The sequence below is a fragment of the Bison bison genome, unplaced genomic scaffold (genome assembly GCF_000754665.1).
Source record: "Bison bison bison isolate TAMUID 2011002044 unplaced genomic scaffold, Bison_UMD1.0 scf7180017864326, whole genome shotgun sequence".
Classification (NCBI taxonomy): domain Eukaryota; kingdom Metazoa; phylum Chordata; class Mammalia; order Artiodactyla; family Bovidae; genus Bison; species Bison bison.
Genome location: NW_011494898.1, coordinates 5197504 through 5212455, shown reverse-complemented (window position 1 = coordinate 5212455; position 14952 = coordinate 5197504). Strand labels below are relative to the sequence as shown.

General features: G+C 37.7%; 1 protein-coding gene across 2 annotated transcripts in view; it reads right to left on the bottom strand.

The window, feature by feature from the left end:
* The window catches only part of IFT74 (intraflagellar transport 74), a 94268-nt gene that overhangs the window by 40665 nt on the left and 38651 nt on the right, over positions 1–14952 (bottom strand). For both annotated transcript variants that reach the window (XM_010853331.1, XM_010853332.1), the window contains 3 exons: positions 10155–10298; positions 7410–7450; positions 515–594 (listed from right to left, as the gene is read on the bottom strand). In XM_010853331.1, the coding sequence (XP_010851633.1) occupies positions 515–594; positions 7410–7450; positions 10155–10298 (265 nt within the window). The remainder of the gene's footprint in view (positions 1–514; positions 595–7409; positions 7451–10154; positions 10299–14952) is intronic.

Below are 14952 nucleotides of genomic sequence, written 5' to 3'. Positions count from 1 at the left end.
TAACCCTCCATTGTGTATATGTACCACTGCTTTCTTATCCATTCATCTGCTGATGGGAATCTAGGTTGCTTCCATGTCCTGGCTATTATAAACAGTGCTGTGATGAACACTGGGGTACACATGTCTCTTTCCCTTCTGGTTTCCTCAGTGTGTATGCCCAGCAGTGGGATTGCTGGATCATAAGGCAGTTCTATTTCCAGTTTTTTAAGGCATCTCCACACTGTTCTCCATAGTGGCTGTACTAGTTTGCATTCCCACCAACAGTGTTAGAGAGTTCCCTTTTCTATACAACCATTTTAAGTTACATATAGCTTTTAGTTGGCTTTAATTCAATACTAACTATATTTAGTATTGTAGTAGTTTAGTATTTTAGCAATTAAACTTAGTGATATCACAAAGAATTAAATAATAAACCCCAGGCAAAGAGTCCCTGAGACCCTAGTACTATATAAATATTGCTATGTATCTATTTTTTAGTCTATTATTATATATCATAAAAATATAAAAAAATTACCTTGGTGTTCTTCTAAATCCATGTCAAGTTGTCTAATTTCTTCATTAAATTGATTTATTTTTTCTTTTATATCTGTTAACCTGTTGAAAATATTATTTAATCTATGACAGATGATTTTGCTATTCAATAAAAACATTTAGTGATGATGTTACAAAATCTTTAATCTTTTCTAATCTGCAGAAATAATATTGATAAAAATATGCTTTATTCTGAGAATAGAACTATAAATTTTGAGAGAAAAATATTTTTTCGTGATTCATCTTTAAAGTACAAGTGTATTCCGAGAATGTCAGCTTGCCTGACTTCAACAGCAGACACTTCCCCAAAGTTCTTTTGAACTTTACTTGTCATACTAAGAAAATAAAAAAATCTTTAGCTAAACTAAGTTAGAAAGTTTGTCTTAAAAGTTGGAAAATAACAGAAAATTTACCATTGAGACCAGATTATATGGGTTAAAATTTTCACAAAAGCAGTTGTACTTATTACAAAATTATAGTAATCATTAGAAAAAAACCAAGATCATAGCATCTGCTCCCATCACTTTATGACAAATAGAAGGGGAAAAAATGGAAGCAATGTCAGATTTTCTTTCCCTGGGCTCCAAAATCACTGCAGACAGTGACTGCAGCCATAGAATTCAAAGACGCTTACTCCTTGGAAGGAAAGCTGCGACAAACCTAGACAGCGCATTAAAAAGCAGAGATGTCACTTCGCTGACAAAGGTTCATATAATCAAAGCTATGATTTTTCCAGTAGTACAAATGTGAGTTGGACCATGGACCATAAAAAAGGTAAAAAGGTTGAGCACCAAAGAACTGATGTTTTTGAATTTGGTGCTAGAGAAGACTCTTGGGAGTCCCTCGGACTGCAAGGAGATTCAACCAGTCAACCCTAAGGGAAATCAATTCTGAATATTCTTTGGGAGAAATTATGCTGAACCTGAAACTCCAATACTCCGGCCACCTGATGTGAAGAGCAGACTCACTGGAAAAGGCCCTGATGCTGAGAAAGATTGAAGGCATAAGGAGAAAAAAGGAAGCAGAGGATGAGATGGTTATATAGTATCCCCGACTCAATGGACATGAATTTGAGCAAATTCCAGGAGATAATGAAGGACAGGGAGCCTGGCATGCTACAGCCCACGGGGTTGTAAAGAGTTGGACATGATTAGTGACTGAATAATAACAACAAATAGTAATCAAGACAGTATGGTACTGGAATAAGAAAAGACACATACAGCCATGGAATAGAATTGTTTTGAGTCTAGAAAAAGGACTGTATCTATATACACTGATTTTTGACAAAGGTACCAAAACAGTTTAACAGAGGAAGAACATTAAACAACATTTGTTGAAAGAATATTTCAACAAATGGTACTGGGACAGCTGGAAATGCACAAGGAAAAGAATACAATTGGACTCCTATCTCATACCATTCACATAAGTTAATGGATCACAGATCTAAACATAAGAACTGCACTATAAAACAGTTAAATAAAAGTAAAACATAAGCATAAGTCTTTGTGAACTTGAATTAGGCACTGGTTTCTTGACACCAAAAGCACAAGCAACAGAAGAAAACAAACCAGATATCATCAAAATTTAAAATTTCTGTGTTTCAACGAACACCATAAAGTAAAAAGAATATCCACATAATGGAAGAAAAATTTTGCAAGTCATTTACCTAATGAGAGAATCTATTTAGAATATATAAAGAACTCTTACAATTCAGTAATAAGACAATAAATGGACTTCTTTGACAGTCCAGTGGTTAAGACTCTGCACTTTCAATGGAAGGGACTCCAGTTCAATCCTTGGTCAGGGAACTAAGATCCTGCATGGCACAGTCAAAAATAAATTAATAATTCAATTTAAAATTGGGAGGACTTCCCTGGTGGCCCAGTGGTTAAGAATTTACCTGCCAGTGCTGGGGACATGGGTTCAATCCCCAGTCTGGGAACTAAGATCCCACACGCCATGGGGCAACTAAGTCCATGAGCCACAACTACCGAGCTTCCACACCCTAAAGACTGTGCTCCACAGCAAGAGAAGTCACTGTAAGGAGAAGCCCACGCGCTGCACCTAGAGACTGGCTCCCTCTCCACAACTAGAGAAAGCCAGCATATAGCAACAAAGAGCCCATGCACTGTAAGGAAGACCCAACACAGCCAAAACATGAATAAAATTTATAAAACTGAATGGAAAAAAATGGGCAAAGAATGTGAACAGTATTTTTCCAAAGGATATATACATATGACAAATAAGTGCATGAAAAAAGGTTCAACATCATTCATTAGTCATCATGAAAATGCAAATCAATGAGATACCACTTCACACACACTATAATGGTTATAATAAAAAAAAAGGTAATTAACAAGTGTTGATAAAGTCATGGAGAAACTGGAATACTTAGTCACTGCTGGTGAAAATGTAAAATGGTTTAGCAGCATTGGAAAATAGTCTGGAACCTCCTCAAAAAAGTTAAATATAGAGTTATTGTGTGAATCAGCACTCCCAGGTAAATTCCAGTCTTGGTAAATATACAAGAGAAGCAAAAATATATGTCCACACAAAAATTTGTACATGAATCTTCATACCAGCATAATCCATTATAGCCAAAAAACAGAAACAATCCAAATGTCTATCAATTAATGAATGGATAAATAAATACGGTCTATCCATGCAATGGGATATTATTTGGCAATAAAAAGAAATGAAATACTGATACATGCTACAACATAGATGAACCTTGGAAACATTCAGTTCAGTCCAGTCACTCAGTCATGTCTGATTCTTTGTAACCCCATGGACTACAGCACACCAGGCCTCCCTGTCCATCACCAACTCCCAGAGTTTACCCAAACTCATGTCCATTGAGTCGGTGATGCCATCCAACCCATCTCATCCGCTGTCAATCCCTTCTCTTCCCACCCTCAATCTTTCTCAGTATCAGGGTCTTTTCAAATGAGTCAGTTCTTCACATAAGGTGGCCAAAGTACTGGGAGTTTCAGCTTCAGTTTCAGTCCTTCCAATGAATATTCCAGACTGATTTCCTTTAAGATGGACTGGTTGGATCTCCTTGCTGTCCAAGGGACTCTCAAGAGTCTTCTCCAACACCACTGTTCAAAAGCAACAATTCTTTGCTGCTCAGCTTTCTTTATAATCCAACTCTCACATCCATACATGACTACTGGAAAAACCATAGCTTTGACTAGACTGACCTTTGTTAGCAAAGTAATGTCTCTGCTTTTTATATGCTGTCTAGATTGGTCATAGGGCTCTCTTGGTGGCTCAGAAGGTAAAGCATCTGCCTGCAGTGTGGGAGACGTGAGTTCGATCCCTGGGTTGGGAAGATCCCCTGGAGAAGGAAATGGCAACCCACTCCAGTATTCTTGCCTGGAGAATCCATGGACGGAGGAGCCTGGTAGGCTACAGTCCACGGGGTTGCAGAGTCGGACACTACAGAGTGACGTCACTGTCTTTCTTTTTCTTCCTTTCTAGGTTGGTCGTAACTGTCTTTTAATTTCATGGCTGCAGTCACCATCTGCAGTGATTTTGGAGCCCCAAAAAATAAAGTCTGTCACTGTTTCTACTGTTTCTCCATCTATTTGCCGTGGGACCAGATGGCATGATCTTAGTTTCTGAATGATGAGCTTTAAGCCAACTTTTTCACTCTCCTATTTCACTTTCCTCATGAGGCTCTAAGGGTGGTGTCATCTGCATATCTGAGGTTATTGATATTTCTCCCGGCAATCTTGATTCCAGCTTATGCTTCATCAAGCCCAACATTTCTCATGATGTATTCTGCATATAAGTTAAATAAGCAGGCTGACAATATACAGCCTTGATGTACTCCTTTCCTGATTTGGAACCAGTCTGTTGTTCCACGTCCAGTTCTAACTGTTGCCTCTTGTCCTGAATACAGATTTCTCAGGAGGCAGGTCAGGTGGTCTGGCATTCTCACCTCTTGAAGAATTTTCCACAGTTTATTGTGATCCACACAATCAAAGGCTTTGACATTGTCAGTAAAACTGAAATAGATGTTTTTCTGGAACTCTCTTGCTTTTTCCACAATCCAACAAATGTTGGCCACTTGGTCTCTGGTTCCTCTCTGCCTTTTTGAAAACAAGCTTGAACATCTGGAAGTTCATGGTTCACATACTGTTGAAGCCTGGCTTGGAGAATTTTGAGCATTACTTTGCTAGCGTGTGAGATGAGGGCAACTGTGTGGTACTTTGAGCATTCTTTGGCATTGCCTTTCTTTGGGATTGGAAGGAAAACCGACCTTTTCCAGCCCTGTGGCCACTGCTGAGTTTTCCAAATTTGCTGACATATTGAGTGCAGCACTTTCACAGCTTCATCTTTTAGGATTTGAAAACAGCTCAACTGGAATTCCATCACCTCCACTAGCTTTGTTCTTAGTGATGCTTCCTAAGACCCACTTGACTTGGCATTCCAGGATGTCTGGCTCTAGATGAGTGATCACACCATCATGATTATCTGGGTCATGAAGATCTTTCTTGTATAGTTCTTCTGTGTATTCTTGCCACCTCTTCTTAATATCTTCTGCTTATGTTAGGTCCATACCATTTCTGTCCTTTATTGTGCCCATCTTTGCATGAAATGTTCCCTTGGTATCTCTAATTTTCTTGAAGAGATCTCTAGTCTTTCCCATTCTATTGTTTTCCTCTATTTCTTTGCACTGATCATTGAGGAAGGCTTTCTTATCTCTCCTTGCAATTCTTTGGAAGTCTGCATTCAAATGGGTATATCTTTTCTCCTTTGCCTTTCGCTTCTCTTCTTTTCATAGCTATTTGTAAGGCCTCCTCAGACAACCATTTTGCCTTTTTCCATTTCTTTTTCTTGGGGATGGTCTTGATCACTGCCTGCTGTACAACGTCAAGAACCTCCATCCATAGTTCTTCAGGCATTCTGTCTATCAGATCTAATACCTTGAATCTATTTGTCACTGCCACTGTATAATCATAAGGGATTTGATTTAGGTCATACCTGAATGGTCTAGTGGTTTTCCCTACTTTCTTCAATTTAAGTCTGAATTTGGCTTAAAGAGTTCATGCTCTGAGCCACAGTCAACTCCTCTTGTTTTTGCTGACTGCATAGAGCTTCTCTATCTTTGGCTGCAAAGAATATAATCAGTCTGATTTCGGTATTGACCATCTGGTGACGTCCATGTGTAGAGTCTTCCCTTCTGTTGGAGGAGGGTATTTGCTATGACCAGTGCATTCTCTTGGCAAAATTCTATTAGCCTTTGCCCTGCTTCACTGTGTACTCCAAGCCGAAATCTGCCTGTTACTCAAGGTATTTCCTGACTGCCTACTTTTGCATTCCAGTCCCCTATAATGAAAAGGACATCTTTTTTGGGTGTGAGTGCTAGAAGGTCTTGTAGGTCTTCATAACCATTCAACTTCAGCTTCTTCAGCAATATTGGTCAGGGCATAGACTTGGATTACTGTGATACCGAATGGTTTGCCTTGGAAACGAACAGAGATTATTCTGTCGTTTTTGAGATTACATCCAAGTACTACATTTCAAACTCTTTTGTTGACTATGATGGCTACTCCATTTCTTCTAAGAAATTCTTGCCCACAGTAGTACATATAATGGTCATCTCAGTCAAATTCACCCATTTCAGTCCATTTTAGTTCACTGATTCCTAAAATGTCGATGTTTACTCTTGCCATCTCCTATTTGACCACTTCCAATTTGCCTTGATTCATGGACCTAACATTCTAGGTTCTTATGCAATATTGCTCTTTATGGCATCAGACTTTACCTCCATCACTTTACATCCACAACTGGGTGTTGTTTTTGCTTTGTCTCCATCTCTCCATTCTTTCTGGAGTTATTTCTCCACTGATCTCTAGTAGCATACTGGGCACCTACCAACCTGGGGGGGTTCATCTTTCAGTGTCTTATCTTTTTGCCTTTTCATACTATTCATGAGGTTCTCAAGGTTCACTGAAGGGTTTGCCATTCCCTTCTCCAGTGGACCACATTTTGTCAGAACTCTCCACCATGACCCATCCATTCTAGGTGGCCCTACATGGCATGGCTCATAGTTTCATTAAGTTAGACAAGGGTGTGGTGTTCAGATTGGATAGTTTTCTGTGATTGTGGTTTTCTGCCCTCTGATGGAGAAGGATAAGAAGTTTATGGAAGCTTATGGGAGAGACTGAGGGGGAAACTGGGTCTTATTCTGATGGTGGGGCCATGTTCAGTAAATCGTTAATCCAATTTTCTGTTGAAGGGCGGGGCTGTGTTTCCTGCATGTTATTTGACCTGAGGCCAAACTATGGTGGAGGTAATGAAGATAATGGTGACCTCCTTCAAAAGGTCCCATGCACTTGCACTGGTACACTCAGTGTCCCCAACCATAAGGGAAACATTATGCTAAGTGTAAGAATCCAGCCACATAGGACTATACATTGTATGCTTTCATTTATATGAAATGTCCAGAACAGGCTAACCTATAGAGACATAAAGCAGAGTGGTTGCCTAGGGCTGGGAATTGGGGATGAGAGATGTGATGGGATATGGGTTGTTAGTGGGGTGACTGAAGTGTTTGAAAATTGACTGAGGTGGTGGTTACACAATTCTGTGAATATACTAAAAACCTCTAAGTTGTACACTTTAAATATGTGAATTGTATAGTATGTATTACATCACAATAAGGCTGTTTTAAAAAAGTAATTATACTACATAATGGCTCCTAACTAAACATTCAAAGAATTATTTAAAGCTATAAATAAAACTGAAAGCTGCATTGTCACTATGAACCACTGAAAAAAAGGACTAACAATATGCATCTCTTATACACTTACACAATTTAAAAGATGAGAAATGAATGTAAAATGTCCTAATATAAATGTACTTACTGTCGCTCCATGCTGGCTATTTCCTGATTATCTTCTTTAACCTATAAATGTACAAAGAGAAAACAGAATTTAAAGAACTGTTCATTGTTAGGCCATCTTAAAGAGATTTTCCTTCTAAAGGCATGTACTAAAATGTCAAATCTAGTCTCTTTCTTTTAACTTATTTCTTAAAATTCAACCTTTTAAGTTAAAAGGAACATCACTGGGGAACTAGTCACAGATTTTTCTTTCCTCCTCAAAGAAAGAGTGGTGACTGATATATCCAACAAAGCACAATGAGATTAACACATTTTCAGGACCGAATCAGTTTAAATAAATATCTAGGATGTTTGAGACTGTCTCCCTACCCCTGCTCCCCCTATTACCTACTCCCAACCTACACACAAAGTAGAGTTGCCAGATTTAGCAATCCCCATTACATTTCAATTTCAGAAAAACAATGAGTAACTTTTGTGGTATGTCAAGGCTGTATATTGTCACCCTGTTTATTTAACTTATACGCAGAGTACATCATGAGAAACGCTGGACTGGAAGAAACACAGGCTGGAATCCAGATAGCCGGGAGAAATATCAATAACCTCACATATGCTGATGACACCACCCTTACGGCAGAAAGTGAAGAGGAACTCAAAAGCCTCTTGATGAAAGTGAAAGAGGAGAGTGAAAAAGTTGGCTTAAAGCTCAACATTCAGAAAATGAAGATCATGGCATCCGGTCCCACCACTTCATGGGAAATAGATGGGGAAACAGTGGAAACAGTGTCAGACTTTATTTTTCTGGGCTCCAAAATCACTACAGATGGTGACTGCAGCCATGAAATTAAAAGACGCTTACTCCTTGGAAGGAAAGTTACAGCCAACCTAGACAGCATATTCAAAAGCAGAGACATTACTTTGCCAACAAAGGTTCGTCTAGTCAAGGCTATGGTTTTTCCTGTGGTCATGTACGGATGTGAGAGTCGGACTGTGAATAAGGCTGAGCGCTGAAGAATTGATGCTTTTGAACTGTGGTGTTGGAGAAGACTCTGGAGAGTCCCTTGGACTGCAAGGAGATCCAACCAGTCCATTCTGAAGGAGATCAGCCCTGGGATTTCTTTGGAAGGAATGATGCTAAAGCTGAAACTCCAGACTTTGGCCACCTCATGCGAAGAGTTGACTCATTGGAAAAGACTCTGATGCTGGGAGGGACTGGGGGCAGGAGGAGAAGGGGACGACAGAGGATGACATGGCTGGATGGCATCACTGACTCGATGGACATGAGTCTGAGTGAACTCTGGGAGTTGGTGATGGACAGGGAGGCCTGGCGTGCTGCGATTCATGGGGTCACAAAGAGTCGGACACGACTGAGCGACTAATCTGATCTGATCTATCATCTTTATGTATATATTTATTCTGAAAGATTATTCATTGCTTATCTGAAATTCAAATTTAACTTAATCTTCTATATTTTATTTAGCAATTCTATCCCAGGATCACTCTTTAGTCCCCTTCAATGATCTCTTTCCAAGGAGTTTCAGAGATTCTAGATTATAATACCTTTATGGAATGATTCTAATACCTAAATAGCTCCTGTGTGTGCTAAGTTGCTTCATTTGAGTCTGACTCTTTGTGACCCTATGTACTTAGCCCACCAAGCTCCCCTGTCCATGGGATTCTCCAAGCAAGAATATGGAGAGGGTTGCCATGCCTTCTTCCAGGGAATCTTCCCAACCCAGGGATTGAACCTGCGCCTCTTGTGTCTCCTACACTGGCAGGCCAGTTCTTTTCCACTAATGCCACCTGGGAAGCTTGAGGTGATCCTTACTGTTCTTACAAACCCATTGGATTCAATCTAAGACCACAAAGGAGTCCCATTTACAGGTTATTCACTAGAGCTGTTTCCCAAATATATAGGCTCCTAAGGGCTGTATGTTTAGGGTGTTTTAGGGTGTCTCAGGATAAATAATAGGCTAAATTAAAGCCAGCCTTGGCGCAGTGAGAAAACTACTGAACACATGTGATACAACATGCTGACATACTGTGATCTCACAGGACATTTTAAATCCATTCACTTTCATCCAGGCACTGATAGAAATAACCACACAAACTCATCAGCCTTGGGGCACTTAACTTTCCAAATATGAGGCCTAAAGCAAATAATGGAATACATTTTCTGTAAGATTGTCTAATTATTTACTGACCAATAAGAAGAGTTTTTCTTGTAAGGAACCAAAACATTAAAAAATGATCAAATATGCATGAAGACCATACAAATAGAGACACTGATGTATAGAACAGTCTTATGGACTCTGTGGGAGAGGGTGGGAAGATTTGGGAGAATGTCATTGAAACATGTGAAATGTCATGTATGAAACGAGATGCCAGTCCAGGTTCAGTGCACGATGCTGGATGCTTGGGGCTGGTGCGCTGGGAAGGCCCAAGGGGATGGTATGGGGAGGTTGGGAGGGAGGAGGGTTCAGGATGGGGAGCATGAAAACAAAAAAAAAAAAAAAAAAAAAAAAAAAAAAGACCATACAAAATTAGAATTTAAGTAAAAAAAATAAAAAGTTTTTATGTGAGAAATGACTTTTATCTGGATTTTCTTGGTCAAGCAGTTCATATTAATTTAGGTGGAGTTTGCTTTTCACCTTTTTGTTTTTTAAATAAGCTTATTGGCTTTCTGTTCAATGCATATGCCTTAAATAAAACAAATGTATACATTTACCAAATCCTGACATTTTAAAATAAGTATGTTTGTTTTTCCTACCTGCTTGAGTAATCTCTCTCTTTCTTCCATTGGAGATCCCATATTTTTGTCTTCTGCAATCATCTGATCTCGATGGGACTCCAACTCATAAAGTTTTTCATGTAACAATACAGCCTCCTGTTTTACCTGGGAGTGTGCGATTTCCTAAAGAGAATTAAAAAAATAATTTTAGTATTTTATCAAAAACTATTCAAATAGTTTCCAGTTTATAACTAAGGACAAATTTAAACTACGAGCTTTTTTAAATAGAGATATCAAATATCTATAATACTCAAGAACGCTACAAATTCTAAACACTGAAGAATAAAAATAAATCCCTATATACGTTTGTAAGCGATTCAGTCTAAGATTCACAAGAAGGTGGTAGCTTTAGTTTATTTTAGTTTCTAAATATAAGACCTAAACAAAGATACAGACATCTCTACCAGAGGGAAGATAATAAAGAAAACAAAATGATCTATGTATAACTTGAACCACAAAACCTAATCCAAAGGCCAAAGAACTGATCTCTAGAAGGAAGATATTTTCCCCTAAATAGATCATATATATGTTTTCCTACAATGTTATGGGTTGAATTATATCCCCCCAAAATATACGTTGAAGTCCTAATCTCCAGCACCTGTGAACGTGACCTAATTTGAAATGCAGTCTGTGCAGATTTAATTAAGTTCTGATATCTTGAGCTCATTAAGGTGAATCTTAATCCAGTATAACTACTGTCTTTATTGGAAAAGATAAAAACAGAGATACATGAGGATAAAAACAGAGATACATACATACACACACACACACAGAGATACATGAGAATGCCATTTGATGACACCGGCGAACAGAGTGATACAGATACAAGTTAAGGAGCAAATACCAAGGACTGACAGCCAGTACCAGAAGCTAAGAATAGGCAAGGAAGGATTCTACCTAGTGTTCCAGAGGAAACAAGTCTCTGCTGATACTTTAAGACCTTTAGCCTCCAGAAGTATTAGAATATTTCCTCTGTTGTTTTATGTCACTCAGTTGTAAAACTTTATTACAGCAGCACTAGGAAACTAGTAGAAATGAGTAGTAAAATTACCATGTATTCCCCACTGTTCTACTGTTCACAAAGAGAAAATAAGGGATAGCATAATTTCAAAAGAAAATAAAAAGAGCTAGGGGTGTTAGTGGTGATTATAATGATGAAAATGACATTTGAAGCTACTATTTATTGAGCATGTATTCTGTGCCAGGCACTATACTTCAAATTCTTTATATACCTTATACATATATACTTTATAAGTATATATACTTATATATAAAGTATAGACTTTATACTTCATATTCTTTTAACACTCAAAGCAACTCTGTAAGACAGTACCATTAATTCTGTTTTACAGATGTGAAAATTGATTATCTGAGATCTAAAGAATTTTTCTAAGTTAACAAAAATAAAAGTTAATGCTGATATCTGAAAGCAGGCCCACAGCATTAATAAGATTTTTAAGAGGGAAGAGCTCCTCCTTTTTGAAAGCCAAAGAGAAAAAATAATAAAAAAGGGAAAAAGTGAACAAGAGGAAATGTCTGAAAGTCCACAGGCAAAGGGTTATATACACAGTGTAAGTATTAGGTTGGTACAAAAGTAACTGTGGTTTTGGACCATGAATTTTAAATCATTATAACTAAGCTCAAACACATCTTTATTAATGAAAATAGCAACAACACATTTTTGCTAACAAGAAATGTTTGTTTATTCCTGTAGCATAAAAATCCGTGCTTCAGGATTCGACTAGCTCTTGGAAAGCATTTTCTGCCTCCTGCTGGTTGTGGAAGCACTTCCCTGCAAAAAGTTGTTGAAATGCTTGAAGAACTGGTAATTGGTTGGTGAAAGGTCAGGTGAATATGGTGCATGACGCAAAACTACATAACCCAAATTTTTCAACTTTTGAAGCACTGCTTGTGTAACATGGGGTCGGGCATTATCGTGGCAAAGAATTGGGCCCTTTCTGTTGAATTCTTTCTGGATTCAGAAAGCTGTAGAGGATCAGATGGGCTGCAGACCACCAAACAGTGACTAAGACCTTTTTATGGTATAAGTTTGGTTTGGGGAAGTGCTTTGAAGCTTCTTCTCAGTCCCATCACTGAACTGGTTGTCACCAGTTGTCACATAAAACTCACTTTTCATTGCATGTCACAATCCAATTGAGACATAGTTCATTGTTGTTCCATAGAATAAGAGAAGACAACACTTCAGGATGATGATTTTTTTGCTTTTCGGTCAGTTCACAAGGCACCCATCTATCGAGCTTTTTCACCTTTCCAATTTGCTTCAAATGCTGAATGACTGTAGAATGGTTGATGCTGAGTTCTTAGGCAATTTCTTGTGTAGATGTAAGAGGATCAGCTATGATGATAGATCTCAATTGGTTTTTGTCAATTTCCGATGGCTGGCCACTGCACTCCTCATCTTCAAGGCTCTCATCTTCTTTGCAAAACTTCTTGAATCACCACTGCGCTGTACGTCTGTTAGCAATTCCTGGGCCAAATGCAGTGCTCATGTTGTGAGTTGTGTCTGCTGCTTTATGACCCATTTTGAAGTCGAATAAAAAAAAATCCTCAAATAAAAAAAATTGCTCCAATTTGCTTTTTGTCTAACATCATTTCTATATTCTAAAATAAATATAAATAAATAGCAAGTAATAAGTTACTAGCAAGAAAACATGAAGTGAGAAATATGCATTAAAATGATGTATAACAGAACCATATTTATTTAAGAATGTATTACAATATCAAATGGCTGCTGCTGCTGCTAAGTCACGTCAGTCATGTCTGACTCTGTGCAACCCCGTAAGACGGCAGCCCACCAGGCTCCCCAGTCCCTGGGATTCTCCAGGCAAGAACACTGGAGTGGGTTGCCAATTTCCTTCTCCAATATCAAATGGCAAATTTCAACAATTCAAAGCCACAATTACTTTTGTACCAACAATATATTAGCTTCAGGTGAAAAGTCATGATAATAAAACATCAACAGAAAAAAATGCAGACATTTTGAGATATCCCTCTTCACAGTATCTTCCCCTTCCATTTTACTTAACCACTTATAGACATGTTCAAATTTCATCTTGATAAAACCATTCCTGAAGACTCAAGCTCATGTTGATCCTTCACCTGATTTTTTTCACACACCTGTGAACTGAATCAATAATACTTAGCACAGTAGTGAGCATACAGCAGATATTAAATATTTGTTGACTGATATTTGACATAATGTTGTTTTAAAGAACAAGTCCACCCTCCTACCAAAAAATCCACAAAGGAATCCAGCTAAGGTTAAACAGAGTTGGGATTTACCTTTTCTTCATTTGAGAATATTGTAACATTTCTTTACATTCATGTAGTTTTAGGCATATATGTACTAATGCCAAAAAGAGTGACATAAAAAATTTATTTCAAAAAAGAAATACAAGGAATCCAGATCAGAAAGAAGTAAAGCTCTCCCTTTTTGCAGATGACATTATACTATACATAGAAAACCCTAAAGATACTATCAGAAAATTACTAGAGCTAACCAGTGAATTTAGCAAAGTCACAGGATACAAAATCAATACACAGAAATCACTTGCATTCCTGTATACTAACAATGAAAAATCAGAAATAAAAATTAAGGAATTCATTACTGCAACAAAAACATATAAAATATCTAGGAATAAACCTATATAACTGTATATAGAAAATTATAAGACACTGGTGAAAGAAATCAAAGACAACATAAACAGGTGGAGAGATATTCCATGTTCCTGGGTAGGAAGAATCAATATTGTGAAAATGACTATACTACCAAATGCAGTCTACAGATTCAATGCAATCCCTATCAAATTACCAATGGCATCTTTACAGAACTAGAACAAAAAATTTCACATTTCATATGGAAACACAACCCCAAATGGCCAAAGCAGTCTTGAGAAAGAAGAATGGAGCTGGAGGAATCAACCTTCCTGACTTCAGATTATACTACAAACCTACAGTCATCAAGACAGTATGATACTGGCACAAAAACAGAAACATAGACCAATGGAACAAGAGAGCCCAGAAATAAACCCATGCACCTATGGATACCTTATTTTTGACAAAGGAGGCAAACGATGGATTGATAATGCATGCTATTAATGAATATATGGGGAAATGCACACTTTCATACATTGGGATTAGGAGTATAAAATGAAACAAGCTTTTCGGAAGGCAATTTGGCAATGTCACAACATTTTAGAAGTTTATAACTTTTTACCCAATGTGGGAAATTTATCTTAAGATACACTCATAGTAACTCAGCAAAAATGTATATTTTTACTACAACATTGTTTCATAATCTTAAAAAAAACTATGAAAAGCCTAGTCACCTACAAGGCTGTGCTATATATAATCATGCAATGTAGTATAGTGCAGTAATTTCAAATAATGAGGGAGATATCTTAAGAGTTGACATGAACAGACATTTGAGAGAGAATGTTATATTAAAAAAAAACAAAAGCTGCAGACAGTATATCCACTGTACATTCGACTTGAGGTTTTTGTCAACAGTAAAACAAAGATAGGATTAGAGGACTGTTGTGAAGGTAAAATAACAATGCTGGTGACACATATGAAGAGCTCAAAAAAGCACATAATAAGCACTCAGCAAATGTAAGAGCAACTGTCTAGAAAGAGAGAAAAGAAACAGGCATCTTTACATTCATCTTATTTAATATTTTATAACAAATATGTTTTGTGAATTTTAAAATGCTTTTCGCTCAGTCGTGTCTGACTCTTTGCGACCCCATGGACTGTA